Source organism: Acanthochromis polyacanthus, chromosome 7 (genome assembly GCF_021347895.1).
Source record: "Acanthochromis polyacanthus isolate Apoly-LR-REF ecotype Palm Island chromosome 7, KAUST_Apoly_ChrSc, whole genome shotgun sequence".
NCBI classification, from domain to species: domain Eukaryota; kingdom Metazoa; phylum Chordata; class Actinopteri; family Pomacentridae; genus Acanthochromis; species Acanthochromis polyacanthus.
The window spans coordinates 3,846,096-3,863,969 of record NC_067119.1 but is presented as its reverse complement, the minus strand read 5'-3'; the positions used below and the strand labels follow the sequence as shown (position 1 = coordinate 3,863,969).

The window sequence follows — 17,874 nt, the reverse complement described above, 5'->3', positions numbered from 1 at the left end:
ATCAGACAAAATAATCATATAATTTAATATGTTCTATCTGCAGGAATCAGAGCGACTCCTGCTGGTCAGAATCTGAACTACAGCAATCAGTCCAGTTCATTGTTTTGGCCAAAAGGCAGATTAAAAAGCTCTAAAGTACAGTAAAACAGCTCCTCCTGCTGCCTGTTAAAAGGACTGTTTGAACAATGGTGGAAAAAGAATTCAAATATCTAAATTAATTAAAGCAGCAAAGGGAAAAAAAATAATCTTTTTTTAGATGCTGCATTTAAAATGAGACTAGAATATGAGATGATTTACCTCCTAGAAACTGCTGAAGGACAGAAAATCAATCAGTTTACATTTATATGTGTTCAAAAAAGTCAATATTTTTATTTCCTCCTTGAAAATAACCAAATTAAAGCTTTAAAATGTGATAACTTATTATTTTCACTTCATTCTATGCGGGTTTTTTTTTTTTTGCATTTTTTCAGTTTCATGTAAAAACGAGGAGCTCAATATGATTAGATCCAGTATAGGACTGATTAAACCAGTCTACGTGTGTCTTAAACTGGTATATGTGTGTCTTAAACCAGTCTACATGTGTCTTAAACTGGTATATGTGTGTCTTAAACCAGTCTACATGTGTCTTAAACCGGTATACGTGTGTCTTAAACTGGTCCACATGTGTGTTAAACCAGTATACATGTGTCTTAAACCGGTCCGCATGTTTCTTAAACCAGTCTACGTGTGTCTTAAACCGGTCCACATGTGTCTTAAACCGGTCTACATGTGTCTTAAACCGGTATACGTGTGTCTTAAACCGGTCTACATGTGTCTTAAACCGGTCCACATGTGTCTTAAACCGGTCCACATGTGTCTTAAACCAGTATACATGTGTCTTAAACCAGTCTACGTGTGTCTTAAACCGGTATATGTGTGTCTTAAACCGGTCCACATGTGTCTTAAACCAGTATACATGTGTCTTAAACCAGTCTACGTGTGTCTTAAACCGGTCCACATGTGTCTTAAACCAGTATACGTGTGTCTTAAACCGGTCTACATGTGTCTTAAACCGGTCTACATGTGTCTTAAACCGGTATACGTGGGTCTTAAACTGGTCCACATGTGTCTTAAACCGGTCTACATGTGTCTTAAACCGGTATACGTGTGTCTTAAACCGGTCCACATGTGTCTTAAACCGGTCCACATGTGTCTTAAACCAGTCTACGTGTGTCTTAAACCGGTATACGTGTGTCTTAAACCGGTCCACATGTGTCTTAAACCAGTATACATGTGTCTTAAACCGGTATACGTGTGTCTTAAACCGGTCCACATGTGTCTTAAACCGGTCCACATGTGTCTTAAACCAGTATACATGTATCTTAAACCAGTCTACGTGTGTCTTAAACCGGTATATGTGTGTCTTAAACCGGTCCACATGTGTCTTAAACCAGTCTACATGTGTCTTAAACCGGTATACGTGTGTCTTAAACCGGTCCACATGTGTCTTAAACCGGTCCACATGTGTCTTAAACCAGTATACATGTGTCTTAAACCAGTCTACGTGTGTCTTAAACCGGTATATGTGTGTCTTAAACCGGTCCACATGTGTCTTAAACCAGTATACATGTGTCTTAAACCAGTCTACGTGTGTCTTAAACCGGTCCACATGTGTCTTAAACCGGTCCACATGTGTCTTAAACCAGTATACATGTGTCTTAAACCAGTCTACGTGTGTCTTAAACCGGTATATGTGTGTCTTAAACCGGTCCACATGTGTCTTAAACCAGTCTACATGTGTCTTAAACCGGTATACGTGTGTCTTAAACCGGTCCACATGTGTCTTAAACCGGTCCACATGTGTCTTAAACCAGTATACATGTGTCTTAAACCAGTCTACGTGTGTCTTAAACCGGTATATGTGTGTCTTAAACCGGTCCACATGTGTCTTAAACCAGTATACATGTGTCTTAAACCAGTCTACGTGTGTCTTAAACCGGTCCACATGTGTCTTAAACCAGTATACGTGTGTCTTAAACCGGTCTACATGTGTCTTAAACCGGTATACGTGTGTCTTAAACCGGTCCACATGTGTCTTAAACCAGTATACGTGTGTCTTAAACCGGTCCACATGTGTCTTAAACCGGTCTACATGTGTCTTAAACCGGTATACGTGTGTCTTAAACCGGTCCGCATGTTTCTTAAACCAGTCTACGTGTGTCTTAAACCGGTCCACATGTGTCTTAAACCGGTCTACATGTGTCTTAAACCGGTATACGTGTGTCTTAAACCGGTCTACATGTGTCTTAAACCGGTCCACATGTGTCTTAAACCGGTCCACATGTGTCTTAAACCAGTATACATGTGTCTTAAACCAGTCTACGTGTGTCTTAAACCGGTATATGTGTGTCTTAAACCGGTCCACATGTGTCTTAAACCAGTATACATGTGTCTTAAACCAGTCTACGTGTGTCTTAAACCGGTCCACATGTGTCTTAAACCAGTATACGTGTGTCTTAAACCGGTCTACATGTGTCTTAAACCGGTCTACATGTGTCTTAAACCGGTATACGTGGGTCTTAAACTGGTCCACATGTGTCTTAAACCGGTCTACATGTGTCTTAAACCGGTATACGTGTGTCTTAAACCGGTCCACATGTGTCTTAAACCGGTCCACATGTGTCTTAAACCAGTCTACGTGTGTCTTAAACCGGTATACGTGTGTCTTAAACCGGTCCACATGTGTCTTAAACCAGTATACATGTGTCTTAAACCGGTATACGTGTGTCTTAAACCGGTCCACATGTGTCTTAAACCGGTCCACATGTGTCTTAAACCAGTATACATGTGTCTTAAACCAGTCTACGTGTGTCTTAAACCGGTATATGTGTGTCTTAAACCGGTCCACATGTGTCTTAAACCAGTCTACATGTGTCTTAAACCGGTATACGTGTGTCTTAAACCGGTCCACATGTGTCTTAAACCGGTCCACATGTGTCTTAAACCAGTATACATGTGTCTTAAACCAGTCTACGTGTGTCTTAAACCGGTATATGTGTGTCTTAAACCGGTCCACATGTGTCTTAAACCAGTATACATGTGTCTTAAACCAGTCTACGTGTGTCTTAAACCGGTCCACATGTGTCTTAAACCGGTCCACATGTGTCTTAAACCAGTATACATGTGTCTTAAACCAGTCTACGTGTGTCTTAAACCGGTATATGTGTGTCTTAAACCGGTCCACATGTGTCTTAAACCAGTCTACATGTGTCTTAAACCGGTATACGTGTGTCTTAAACCGGTCCACATGTGTCTTAAACCGGTCCACATGTGTCTTAAACCAGTATACATGTGTCTTAAACCAGTCTACGTGTGTCTTAAACCGGTATATGTGTGTCTTAAACCGGTCCACATGTGTCTTAAACCAGTATACATGTGTCTTAAACCAGTCTACGTGTGTCTTAAACCGGTCCACATGTGTCTTAAACCAGTATACGTGTGTCTTAAACCGGTCTACATGTGTCTTAAACCGGTATACGTGTGTCTTAAACCGGTCCACATGTGTCTTAAACCAGTATACGTGTGTCTTAAACCGGTCCACATGTGTCTTAAACCGGTCTACATGTGTCTTAAACCGGTATACGTGTGTCTTAAACCGGTCCGCATGTTTCTTAAACCAGTCTACGTGTGTCTTAAACCGGTCCACATGTGTCTTAAACCGGTCTACATGTGTCTTAAACCGGTATACGTGTGTCTTAAACCGGTCTACATGTGTCTTAAACCGGTCCACATGTGTCTTAAACCGGTCCACATGTGTCTTAAACCAGTATACATGTGTCTTAAACCAGTCTACGTGTGTCTTAAACCGGTATATGTGTGTCTTAAACCGGTCCACATGTGTCTTAAACCAGTATACATGTGTCTTAAACCAGTCTACGTGTGTCTTAAACCGGTCCACATGTGTCTTAAACCAGTATACGTGTGTCTTAAACCGGTCTACATGTGTCTTAAACCGGTCTACATGTGTCTTAAACCGGTATACGTGGGTCTTAAACTGGTCCACATGTGTCTTAAACCGGTCTACATGTGTCTTAAACCGGTATACGTGTGTCTTAAACCGGTCCACATGTGTCTTAAACCGGTCCACATGTGTCTTAAACCAGTCTACGTGTGTCTTAAACCGGTATACGTGTGTCTTAAACCGGTCCACATGTGTCTTAAACCAGTATACATGTGTCTTAAACCGGTATACGTGTGTCTTAAACCGGTCCACATGTGTCTTAAACCGGTCCACATGTGTCTTAAACCAGTATACATGTGTCTTAAACCAGTCTACGTGTGTCTTAAACCGGTATATGTGTGTCTTAAACCGGTCCACATGTGTCTTAAACCAGTCTACATGTGTCTTAAACCGGTATACGTGTGTCTTAAACCGGTCCACATGTGTCTTAAACCGGTCCACATGTGTCTTAAACCAGTATACATGTGTCTTAAACCAGTCTACGTGTGTCTTAAACCGGTATATGTGTGTCTTAAACCGGTCCACATGTGTCTTAAACCAGTATACATGTGTCTTAAACCAGTCTACGTGTGTCTTAAACCGGTCCACATGTGTCTTAAACCGGTCCACATGTGTCTTAAACCAGTATACATGTGTCTTAAACCAGTCTACGTGTGTCTTAAACCGGTATATGTGTGTCTTAAACCGGTCCACATGTGTCTTAAACCAGTCTACATGTGTCTTAAACCGGTATACGTGTGTCTTAAACCGGTCCACATGTGTCTTAAACCGGTCCACATGTGTCTTAAACCAGTATACATGTGTCTTAAACCAGTCTACGTGTGTCTTAAACCGGTATATGTGTGTCTTAAACCGGTCCACATGTGTCTTAAACCAGTATACATGTGTCTTAAACCAGTCTACGTGTGTCTTAAACCGGTCCACATGTGTCTTAAACCAGTATACGTGTGTCTTAAACCGGTCTACATGTGTCTTAAACCGGTATACGTGTGTCTTAAACCGGTCCACATGTGTCTTAAACCAGTATACGTGTGTCTTAAACCGGTCCACATGTGTCTTAAACCGGTCTACATGTGTCTTAAACCGGTATACGTGTGTCTTAAACCGGTCCGCATGTTTCTTAAACCAGTCTACGTGTGTCTTAAACCGGTCCACATGTGTCTTAAACCGGTCTACATGTGTCTTAAACCGGTATACGTGTGTCTTAAACCGGTCTACATGTGTCTTAAACCGGTCCACATGTGTCTTAAACCGGTCCACATGTGTCTTAAACCAGTATACATGTGTCTTAAACCAGTCTACGTGTGTCTTAAACCGGTATATGTGTGTCTTAAACCGGTCCACATGTGTCTTAAACCAGTATACATGTGTCTTAAACCAGTCTACGTGTGTCTTAAACCGGTCCACATGTGTCTTAAACCAGTATACGTGTGTCTTAAACCGGTCTACATGTGTCTTAAACCGGTCTACATGTGTCTTAAACCGGTATACGTGGGTCTTAAACTGGTCCACATGTGTCTTAAACCGGTCTACATGTGTCTTAAACCGGTATACGTGTGTCTTAAACCGGTCCACATGTGTCTTAAACCGGTCCACATGTGTCTTAAACCAGTCTACGTGTGTCTTAAACCGGTATACGTGTGTCTTAAACCGGTCCACATGTGTCTTAAACCAGTATACATGTGTCTTAAACCGGTATACGTGTGTCTTAAACCGGTCCACATGTGTCTTAAACCGGTCCACATGTGTCTTAAACCAGTATACATGTGTCTTAAACCAGTCTACGTGTGTCTTAAACCGGTATATGTGTGTCTTAAACCGGTCCACATGTGTCTTAAACCAGTCTACATGTGTCTTAAACCGGTATACGTGTGTCTTAAACCGGTCCACATGTGTCTTAAACCGGTCCACATGTGTCTTAAACCAGTATACATGTGTCTTAAACCAGTCTACGTGTGTCTTAAACCGGTATATGTGTGTCTTAAACCGGTCCACATGTGTCTTAAACCAGTATACATGTGTCTTAAACCAGTCTACGTGTGTCTTAAACCGGTCCACATGTGTCTTAAACCGGTCCACATGTGTCTTAAACCAGTATACATGTGTCTTAAACCAGTCTACGTGTGTCTTAAACCGGTATATGTGTGTCTTAAACCGGTCCACATGTGTCTTAAACCAGTCTACATGTGTCTTAAACCGGTATACGTGTGTCTTAAACCGGTCCACATGTGTCTTAAACCGGTCCACATGTGTCTTAAACCAGTATACATGTGTCTTAAACCAGTCTACGTGTGTCTTAAACCGGTATATGTGTGTCTTAAACCGGTCCACATGTGTCTTAAACCAGTATACATGTGTCTTAAACCAGTCTACGTGTGTCTTAAACCGGTCCACATGTGTCTTAAACCAGTATACGTGTGTCTTAAACCGGTCTACATGTGTCTTAAACCGGTATACGTGTGTCTTAAACCGGTCCACATGTGTCTTAAACCAGTATACGTGTGTCTTAAACCGGTCTACATGTGTCTTAAACCAGTCTACGTGTGTCTTAAACCAGTCTACGTGTGTCTTAAACCGGTCCACATGTGTCTTAAACCAGTATATGTGTGTCTTAAACCGGTCCGCATGTGTCTTAAACCAGTATACGTGTGTCTTAAACCGGTCTACATGTGTCTTAAACCAGTATACGTGTGTCTTAAACCAGTCTACGTGTGTCTTAAACCGGTCCACATGTGTCTTAAACCAGTATATGTGTGTCTTAAACCGGTCCGCATGTGTCTTAAACCAGTATACGTGTGTCTTAAACCGGTCTACATGTGTCTTAAACCAGTATACGTGTGTCTTAAACCGGTCTACATGTGTCTTAAACCAGTCTACGTGTGTCTTAAACCAGTCTACATGTGTCTTAAACCGGTCCACATGTGTCTTAAACCAGTATACGTGTGTCTTAAACCGGTCTACATGTGTCTTAAACCAGTATACGTGTGTCTTAAACCGGTCCACATGTGTCTTAAACCAGTATACATGTGTCTTAAACCAGTCTACGTGTGTCTTAAACCGGTCCACATGTGTCTTAAACCAGTCTACGTGTGTCTTAAACCAGTCTACGTGTGTCTTAAACCAGTCTACGTGTGTCTTAAACCGGTCCACATGTGTCTTAAACCAGTATATGTGTGTCTTAAACCAGTCTACGTGTGTCTTAAACCGGTCTACGTGTGTCTTAAACCGGTCCACATGTGTCTTAAACCAGTATATGTGTGTCTTAAACCAGTCTACGTGTGTCTTAAACCGGTCTACATGTGTGTTCTGACCCTCTCCAGCTGGATGTAGAAGGTCTGGTCCCAGGTGGTTCTGCTGACTGAAGCCCAGGAGGTCCGACCGACCGGCCGACCGTCCAGACGGAGCACAGCGCTGACCTCCGCTGGAGAAGAACAAGAACAAGTAAAAAAATTTAAAAAAAAATCTGAAAAAATAAAAAAAAAAACTAAATGGACAAAATTGAAAAAAATCCCAAAAATAAATCAATTATAAATAATATTTATTTATTCATTTGTTTTAGTGCCACATAAACTAAAAAAAAAATCACAGAAAGCTTTGATACAGAATTATAATTTGGATTTTACATGTTTTGCAGTTATTTTCTCCAGCAACAGCTTTTTAAAAATTATTTCAAAAATTATTTCAAAAGGAGCAATAAAAAAAAACAAAAAAAAACAGTTGCACAAAATAAAAGGATTAAAATGAAAAATAAACTCAGTAGCTATTTATTTATTTTAGAGCGGCATTCAGCTTGTTTTGTTGGTTATTTTAAAAATGATGAGATTTTTAAAAATTTTTGTTTTTGCATTAATTCATCTTCACATGACAGATGAATAACGTCTCATTTTATCACATTTTAATAAGAAACACGGCCCAGAAACGAGCTAAAGTGTTTGAAAAATAAGAAAATATGAAAGCAAAACTGCTAAACTTGAGTTTACCTGAAGGTCCGTGTGGTTTCTGAGCCGCTGGACTCGAGTCTGTGGCAGCTTTCAGTAAATCTTCACATCCAAGCAGCTTCACTTCAAGTTTTCCTGCCAGAAAACGATACAGAGAACTTAGTTTTCATGTAAAATCATGATTTAACTTTTAATTTACATAGAAAACGTCTCAGAATTCATTCTTGAACCTTTGATTTGTGAGTAAATCTGATCGTTCGTCTTCACTCTTTCCTTTTTAATTTGCTGCCAGCAGAGCAGCTCCAGGATTTGTCTCTGGTGTTGCGACATCGTCGGGCTTTCTTCCAACATTTTATTTATTTATTTGTTTATTTATTTGGTTTATTTCGGGGCCTCGTCAGGGAGAGACCAGCTTACCAGAGAACCGTCCAAAACCAGCAGATTACAAGTGATTATCCAGAAACGAGGGTCAGCGGACAGTAAAGTGTGTAAAAAAAAAAAGAAAAAACAAACGCTGAAGACGGACGATTTTAGATGTTAGAGAGAAAACAAAGGAAAAAAAACATCAAGGATTTAGTGGAATTTCCTTTTAAGGATAAAGATTTTATAAAATTACAAAAACACTGAAAAAACAGGTTTTCTGGCTGATATTTTGCCACAAAATGCTGGAAAAAATGCTCGAAGGGAATTTAAATCATATATTCCCACCCAAAAATGATAATTTACTGATTTATATTAGAAATCTCTTCAGTTGCAAACATCATTTTAATGGGATTTTTTTTTAAAAAACTGAACATTGTGAGTAATTTAAACTGAAATTTCTGCATTTGCTGATTCAAACATCAATTCAAGTTATAAAAATTAGCTTCATAATTTCATTTTTTGTCACTTTGAGGTCACAATTTTAGGATTCTTCTTAAAATTGTCTAAAAACCGGTCCCAAAAGACTCTAAAGAAAATCTTCAAAAAGGCTCAAAACTTGTCCAGAAAGACTCACTGATGAAGTTCTGAGGCTCAGAAATGATGGAAAACATCCATTAAAAGTGATAATCTGGACCTTTGAGGACCTAAACTGTAGAATATCCACAATATGAAGGTAAAACTTTGACTAAATCAGCTAAAGTTCCTGTAGATGAAGAACCAGACGGTCTGAGGAGGTCTGGTGGAACCTTCTCCACATGTAGAACCTGCTTACGTCTCACCGGTTAAAGAAGCCGGTCTGATGGAGTAGATGGACGCTGAGGTGGACATGGATCCTCTGGTTCTGGGGTTCTGCAGGTCTGGTTGACCCTCTGAGGTCTCCTCATCTCCTGGAGGAACCTCCAGGTTCTCCTGGTTCTTCTCCTCCAGACATTTTTCCAGCGACAGCTGCAGAAGATGAAGCTTCTGGGAGGAATCCTGGAGCCGAGACTGAGCCTGAAAACACAGAATAAATCCAGACTTTAGATTCCTGAGAGGTTGTTTTGGTTTTCAGAGACCTTAAAGTTCTGACTAGAACCACAAACACACCAGACTTTCTCTCTGCTGCATGTTAGATGTCTGGAATCACCATTTAAAGGTGAAGTTAAATGTGTCAGCTGGCTTTTTTATTACCGATTTCTAGTCTATTCTATGAGATGCAGCCAAAAAATTTGGAGAAATTTCACCAGATTTGCCAAAATATGACATTTTTATTTATTTTTCTCTGTAATCTAAAGTCCAGCTCCTCTATGGAAACAGAAAAACCATGAAGAAGAGATGAAACTCTACAAATGTCCTCTTCCTGCATCTTTAAATTCATTTTTCTGGATCTTGTGGAGCATAAATCTGATCCTACTTCATTCAGAGCCTTCTGGTCCAGCGCTGAGATTCCCTCCAGCTGCTTCACCACGTCTTTGGCTCGAACCAAAGCGTCCGTTTCTCTCTGGATGAAATGTTGAAGCTCCTCCAGACGGATGTCTGCTGGACTGACGGCCAGAGGAGAGACTCCTGACGGGAGGAAATGGAAAGGAGCGTTTCATAAGGAAGAAACGATCATTTCAGACATCCTGTTAGAGCCTCAACGCTGCTAAAAATAAAATAAATTTAATGAAATTACATTAAATAACAAAAAATATTAAATTAAATGAAACAAAAATGGAATAAAAAATCCAGTAAAAAAAATAAATAAAAAAATTGTAAAAATTTGGCAGAAAGGGTGGAAAAAAAGGAAAAGGGCATTTAATAAGGAAAAATAATAATTTCAGAAGTCCTGTTAGAGCCTCAACACTGCTAAAAATAAAATAAAATACAATAAAAATGTGATAAAATTACATTAAATAACAAAAAAAATTAAATGAAATAAAACAAAAATGTTCTAAAAAATCTGGTAAAAAAACAAATAAAAAACTATAAAAATTTAGCAGCAAGGGTGCAAAAAAAGGAAAAGGGTGTTTCATAATGAAAAATAATAACTTGAGAAGTCCTAATAGAGCCTGATCACTGCAAAAACAACAGAATAAAAATAATTCAACAAAAAATAAAAATCTGTCCGCAGGGGTGCAAGAAAAATGTAAAAGAGCATTTCATAATGTAAAAAATAATAATTTCAGAAGTCCTGTTGAAGCATCATCACTGCAAATAAAATAAAATGAAAAATAACCCATTAAAAAGCATGTTGCTGTTTAAAAAACATCTGTAATTTTTTTGGACATTTTTTCTGTGATTTTACTATATTATCTGTAAAACTTCTATCATAATAAAGTATTCACTATTTTTCAGTGCTTAATGTTGATAATTTTGCCCGTAAAATAATATTTTGTGTAAGTTTTGGCACTTTGGACTAAACTGTTGAACAGTTTCAAGTCTTGAACTAATTATCAGGATAACTGGTATCACAGCAGCACTGCTCTCTATTTTAGTCAGTATTTCCTGTATTTTCTAATTACAGATGAACGTTTTCCACATTTCGTCGACTCTTGGAAGCACCAGGACTCCAAGTGAGGCCGTTTTCCAAAGATATTATCAGGAATCAATGAGAGGAAAACAGATATCAGATAACTTCTCTCATATTTCATGTTCCGGGAATCATTTTCTACGTGTCAGTTTCATGTTTTACAATACCAGCGGAGAATAAAATGTCATTTTTATTGTTAAAAACATTTTATACAAATAAAACCCACAGAAACAGCAGCTGGCAGACAAAAGGTTCAAACAGATGAGTGGCAAAATGTGGAAATATGGATTTTATATATTAGAATGATTAAAAATATATAGTTTCTAAAAACACTCAAGTTTTTTTATATGAGGTTTATACCTTTTAACTATTGAACATTTTATATAAATTGATAAAATTTCTAGTCAGTGAAGTTATTTTTTACTCAGTTCTGATCAAAAACACAAGAATATTGACCATTGATGCCAAAATTGTCATTTTTTTAAAGAGGAAAAACTGTAAAAATAGATAAAAACTGACTCATCTTCTCCTTTGAGTCATTAAAACAGTGGATTTGTATTCGTCATGCAAAGAATTTGGCATCTAGAGGGATAAAATGTTGGATTTTGAAGCCAGAAAGATGCATTTTGAGGTGATTTACTGAAACTAAAACAACTCATTTTGCTTTTAAAAGCAGAAAAAAATAGCTTTTATTCTTTTACTCGTCACTTTTTATAGAACAATAACATTATTATAAAATACAGAAGAAAATCTGTTAATAAAATTGAAAAAATGATGTCATTTAGTTTAAAAAAATACTTTAATTAAAAATGTATTCCCACTGACAGGTTTCTAATATTATGTCACTTTAGACATGTACAATATGAAATATTCTTGTGCTTTATTATTACTTTATTTTTTTTACAGTCACTGATTTAAAACACCGTGGAAATAGAAACTGCTCTTATTTTGAAGAGAATTATGATTTTAAAGATATAAATTGCTCTTGACATCTTTATGTTTACTACATTTTTAAAATTTCACATAAAATAAAATAAATAATAAATTAATAAAAAAACTAAAATTGTAAATATGAAGGAATGTAAATATTTTAAAATTATTCAGATTTTGCCATTTTTGTTTTATTGCAGATGATATCAATAAAATTTAAAAAAGTACTTTTATTAATGTTAACCGTTTTTTAAAAAAGGCAAAAAAAAGGGCCAAAACTGTGGATAACCTCCACATTTAACACGTGTGTTAGTATAAGTGATCTCTGATTCTTTTCCACGACTTCAGACAAACTTTATTCTGTTTTCTTCTCCCTCCAGGTTCTGACCTCCAGGCCCGGAGCTCCTCGGCTCCCCGTCTCCGCTGCCTCCTGCCTGGGTCGCTCTGATTATCTGCAGGCGGATCAGCTCCATCTTGGAGCGGCTGTCCTGCAGCATCTGCTGAGCCGTGGACAGCATCTGATCCTGATAAGAACGGAGAACATCGGAGACGACAAGCGGCTCTTCATCACCTTCACAGCTCAACAGAAACAGGACCGCATGGAAAGCAGAACATCCTGGACCCAAAAACACTACAAACACACACGTTTTACTTCATTACACTTTATCTTTCAGCATTAATTTTAGATGAGATCTTGTTGGGTTTTTAATATTTAATGAAGGAAACAGAAAGGGGATAAACTGGAAAATGTTTTTGTTCTGTAAAAGATTCGTCTCATCGTAGCTAAAAATAGAAAATATTTACAGAATCAGACTTTAATGGTTTCATCTATAAAATAAATCAGCAAAAGTTGAGCAATTCTGACAAATCTGTGAATGTATTTTATTAATTATTCGTTTCCTGTCGCTAAACTTGGATTTTGTGTTGTTCAGTTATTTTTTCAAATGTATTATTTTGAAAATATACAGAAAAATCAGTAAAATATAAAAATTATCAATCTCTGTGAAATATTTTTGTGAATGTTTCAATGCAATAAAAACATTTTTTTTAATGTAATATATATATTTGAAATTACATTAAAATTTGTTTTAATTTTTATGTTTTAATATGTTCATGTATTTCAAAAATACAGGAAGATCTGTTTAATAAAAAGGGACAAATTTACAAATGTGTTTTCAATAGTCTGATGTCAAACATTTTCTTTGAAAAATTATTTTACTTTTATTTAATTATATTTTATATTTTAATTATTTCTGTAATTTTACCAAATTTTTGTGTATTTCAAAAACAGAATATTCATTAAATTATGTTTTACTTTTGAACATTTTTCAATCAAAAAAATTAAATAAAATAGTTGAGGTTATGCATCGCCATTATGGGTTGTTAATGTGATATAGCTGTTTAAATTTTTGTAATTATATTGATATTTTCCTTGTATTACAGAACACACAGATAAATGTCTTAAATAAACAAGAAAATTCCATAAAATTAAAGAATATTTGCTTTTCTTTATATTAATTTTTATAGTATGTCCATGTATTTTAAAAAAAAATAAAGATAATTTTACAGTGATTTTACACTGAATGTGCATTCCCAGCCTACTTCTGTAATTTTAACAATTTTTTTGTGTATTTCAAAAACAGAATATTCATTTAATTATTATATATTTTTGAACATGTTTAAATATAAAAGTTGAGGTTATGCATCATCATTTTAGGCTTTTATTAATTTTTTGCAATTTTATTTTTATTTTTCTGGATTCCAAAAACACAGAGAAATGTGTTAAATTAGAAGGAAAATTCTTTAAAATCAAAGATCATTTTAACAGTTTGTTTCACCGGCTACACACAAGTTGTCACCCCATGAAACAAACAAACAAACAACCAAACAGCAGCATCCCTCCTCTGCTACGCTGCTCTGGACTCACCTCGGGGTGAATCTTGGCTCTGGATCAGGACTAATCCGTCATCCTCTGAGGATCTGGAGGAAACACTTCTCCACCTTCACTCTCCTTGAAACACAACAAGTCCCGACGTCCTCGAAGGCAGCGGCTACATCCTGAGACCGTGGTCCTCAAACGCAGCGTGGACGTCCTGCTTCCCTGCAGCGTCCTCTGCAGCGTCCATCCTCCTCCGGACTGAAACCGGATCCTCAGCAGAGATTCTCCTCCAGAGGGACGTCCAGCTTCTCCTCCTGGATGCTGCTGCTGCTGCTGCTGATGCTCTCCAGTCCTGCTTCCAGCTCGGAGCTCCGTATTGGACGCTGCTCGACCACATGTTCCTGCTCTGCCACCAACCACAACACAAACACCAGGATGCTGCTGCTGCTGCTCAGGATCAGCAGAAAGAAGCTGCAGCGTCTGGGAGGTTCATCATCGTCTTCTAGGAGGAACAGGACGGTGGTAGGACCAGAGCACAGCAGAAAAACACAAAGTTCACTGTCATCATGCACAAACATGTTGACAAAATGGATTACAAAGAATAAAATAGGAAAAAATAAAATAAAATAAATAGAAAATTAAAAAAAAAATAGGCAAAAAAAGGCAATGGACCGTATAAAATAGATTTATGAAAATAAAATAAAATAAAATAAAATAAAATAGGGGAAAAATAAATAAATAAATTTTCAAAATATAAAATAAAGGCAAGGACTGAGCAAAATAAAAAAATATAAAATAGGAAAAATAAAAGAAACAAACAAATTACAAAAATAAAGTTAAAAACTAGATAAAGGCAGTGGACTATAAAAATGGATTGAAAATTAATTATAGGAATAATAAATTAATTAAATTTAAATAAAAAAAATAAATTACAAAAAACTAAATCATAAAATAAATAAATCAAATAGAAAAATAAATAGAAAATAAAAATGAAAAAAATAGAAAAATGCATATATATTAAAGTCAATGGACAGAACAAAACTGATTTCAAAAACAAAATAGGAAAAATAAATAAATAAAACAAAAATTGACTATCGACTGTATGAAATAGAATTTAAAAAAGATAAAATAGAAAAAGATAAAAAGTGAAACAAATAAAAGATACTGAAAAACAGAAAGGAATAGATAAAGGCAATGGGCTGTACAAAATTAATTAAAAAAAGATAAAATAGGATAAAATCAAATAAGTAATTCATTGATTCATTAATTTAAAAAATAGAAAAAAAATAGAGAAACAGCAGCAATGGACTGTACAAAATAGATTAAAAAAGATAAAATAAAAAAAAACAAGTAGAAAAAATAAATAAAAATAAACTGAAAGTAATACAATTTTAAATTAAAAAAATAAAAAAATAGAAAAAATAGACGAATTAAGGCAATGAACTGTACAAAATAAGGAGCAGTGCAACATCAGCTGTATGTTCAATAATTAATAGATAATGTTCAATAATCACTGATCTGTTATGATTTAGTCCATACTTATTGTCTCCTGTTTATCAACAGGAACTTTTCATAAAAACATCTGTTCCTCCGTTATTCCCATCATGCACTAAACTCCTCCTAAATGAGACGTTCTGCTCTCTTGTTCTGTTTGTCATTCAGCTGCAGATCTCCTTCACGCCACTGAGCACATTTTCCATCAACACCAGGAGAGCAGAGACCAGAGCTGGTCGCTGTTGACATCTGCTGGCAGACGGAGTTAAAACCGGAGGCTGTGGATGGAAAGGGGTCATTATTAACGATAAAAGGTGAAGTCTGGAGGCACGGGGGGCATCTAGGAAGGTTTAAGAGGCGGCTCTGGACAGGAAGGGGACAGCGAAAGACTTGAGGAGACACTAAAAAAAAGTCAACGGAATTTTAGGAATTCTATAGTATATCCTTTAAAAAAATCTGTAAAAAAAATAAAAATAAAAATAAAATGTCAGCAAGAGTGCGAGAAAAATAAAAAAATGTAATAATGTAATATTAAAAACATTTTAAAAATGTAGAAATAAAATCATATGTATGTTTTTGGCGTCAAGATACAATAAAATTGCACACTCCATAAAAAATAAATAAATTGAAGTCAAGAAAATACTGATTTTTGTGTGGACATTACATACAGTTTTGCCCCGTTTATAATTTTTTTCCAGTTAACATGTAAATTAATATTTTTTCTGTATTTTTTTACTAGATATTATTGACCTTCAAATTTGTAAAATAATATATATTTTTTAATAGTTACCAGTTTTCAGTCTTTAATCTACATATTTTCTTTTCAAATAAGGAAACATGTCTGTAAAATAATATTTTTGATGCCAAAATTTAAGTTACAATGAAAATAGAGTGAATTACCATTTATACAAATATTGATTTTGATGCATCGTTTTGAGCTAATTGTTATTATTTCAACAATTGCCATGCAAACTAATCCATCTAATTTACAGAAACATTCATTGTTTATCATTTTATATCTTTATGTCTCACAAACATCACTTTCTAATGAACAAGTTATATCTGTAAAGGCTTAGTCCACCAAAAACAGGACTTTCTGTCCCACTACTTCTAGTTTTAAAGGTTTATTCTGTATAAATATCATATTCTAATGAACAAATTATGGGCTTAAAATGTATTTCACCCAAAAATATATGTTCTGCCCAAGTACTGATCGTTTTTAAAGGTTTATTCCACTCTAATAGTGCTTTTAACAAATAAGTTATAGTGCTGAATAAACATTGCCTCAAAACCATAAATTGTCCATTTGAAAGGTAATTCCAACCAAACCATTCATGTCTGTCCAAGCACTAACAGTTTTACAGGTTTATTCTTTCCAAATGGTATTTTCTCATGTGCAAGTTGTAGGTTCCAAGGTTTATTTCAACAAAATAGTACTCTGTAACAAACCAGTTATAGTTTTAATGGTTTATTGCACCCAAAACACTTCTTTCTGTCCAGCTTCTTTTAGTTGTAAAGTTTAATTCGGCCTAAAGTGTAGTTTCTAATTGATAAATTAGGGGTTTAAAATATTACTTTCTGTCAAAGTAATTATGATTTCCAAGGTTTATTCTATTTCTATTCAGCTTATTCTATTTATCTAAATCATAAGTTATGGATTTAAAGGTTTGTTCTGAAAAAATACTGTCTGGCTAAAAAACTTGGTAGTGTCTACGGATACGGGTCCGTATCCGTCGCCCACAGGCTACGGGTACGGCACTTTCCATTTGCCAGACAGATACGGACCGTACGCGAGTCTCGCGAGTCAAGAAGCTGCTAACCACTGCAAACTGTTGAAAGGTAAGCAAAGGTTAAGGTTAGGGTTAGTGTTAGGGTCAGGTTTAGGGTCCGTACCTGTCGTACCGATGTTACGGGTCCGTACAGCTAGCGTCTACCGGGAGTCACGTGACCAGATCTCGCGTATCTGATTGGCAAATGGCAAGTGCCGTATCCGTAGTCCACAGGCTATGGGTACTGGTCCGTACCTCTAGCAACAACCAAAAAACTTACAGTTTTAAAGATGAATTCTGCTGAACCTGTAGTTTCCAATGAATAAATTATGCATTTTCAGGTTTATTCCACCCAAAATACGACTTTCTGTTGGAAAAAAACAAGGTACAGTTTTACAGATTTATTCTGTCTGTACTGTAGTTTCCAAGTAATAAGTTACACATTTCAAGGTTTATTCCACCTAAACAATGCATTCTAACAACAGCTAATTGGTTTTAAAGGCTGATTTCTCTCGTTATACTACTTTCTTCCAATGTGCTTTTAATTTTATGGGATTGTTCTGCCTAAATAATATGTTCTAATGAAGAAGTTCTGATTTTAAAGGTTTGTTCCACAGGACTAGTCCTTTGTAGTGAATGAGTTATGGATTTAAAGATTTATTCCACCCTATATACTATTTTCTGTCCAATTACTTACAGTTGTAAAGGTTCCTTCTGCCCAAAATTTAGTTTCTAACTAATAAGTTTACATATAAAGGTTTATTCCATCCAAGACACAATTTTTCTATTCAAAGCACCAATTATTTTAAAGGTTCATTATACCTAACTAATACTTGGGTTTAAAGATTTATTTGTCCTAAAATACTACTTTCTGTCGAACTATTTATGGTTTTATAGGTACACTATTTCACCTAAATATCAAATTATAACTAAATAGCTATAAAGCATTA

At 36.0% G+C, this 17,874-nt stretch overlaps 1 protein-coding gene across 1 annotated transcript in view; it reads right to left on the bottom strand.

The window, feature by feature from the left end:
* Positions 1-14,024, bottom strand: part of LOC110962317 (serine/threonine-protein kinase N2-like) — a 28,524-nt gene extending 14,500 nt beyond the window's left edge. Inside the window, exons 1-6 of the mRNA XM_051950563.1 lie at positions 13,710-14,024; positions 12,171-12,306; positions 9,755-9,906; positions 9,141-9,354; positions 7,981-8,073; positions 7,312-7,421 (exon numbers count right to left, since the gene is read on the bottom strand). Coding sequence (XP_051806523.1) covers positions 7,312-7,421; positions 7,981-8,073; positions 9,141-9,354; positions 9,755-9,906; positions 12,171-12,300 — 699 coding nt within the window. The 5' untranslated portion in view covers positions 12,301-12,306; positions 13,710-14,024. The remainder of the gene's footprint in view (positions 1-7,311; positions 7,422-7,980; positions 8,074-9,140; positions 9,355-9,754; positions 9,907-12,170; positions 12,307-13,709) is intronic.
* Between the last annotated feature and the right edge of the window lie 3,850 nt (positions 14,025-17,874).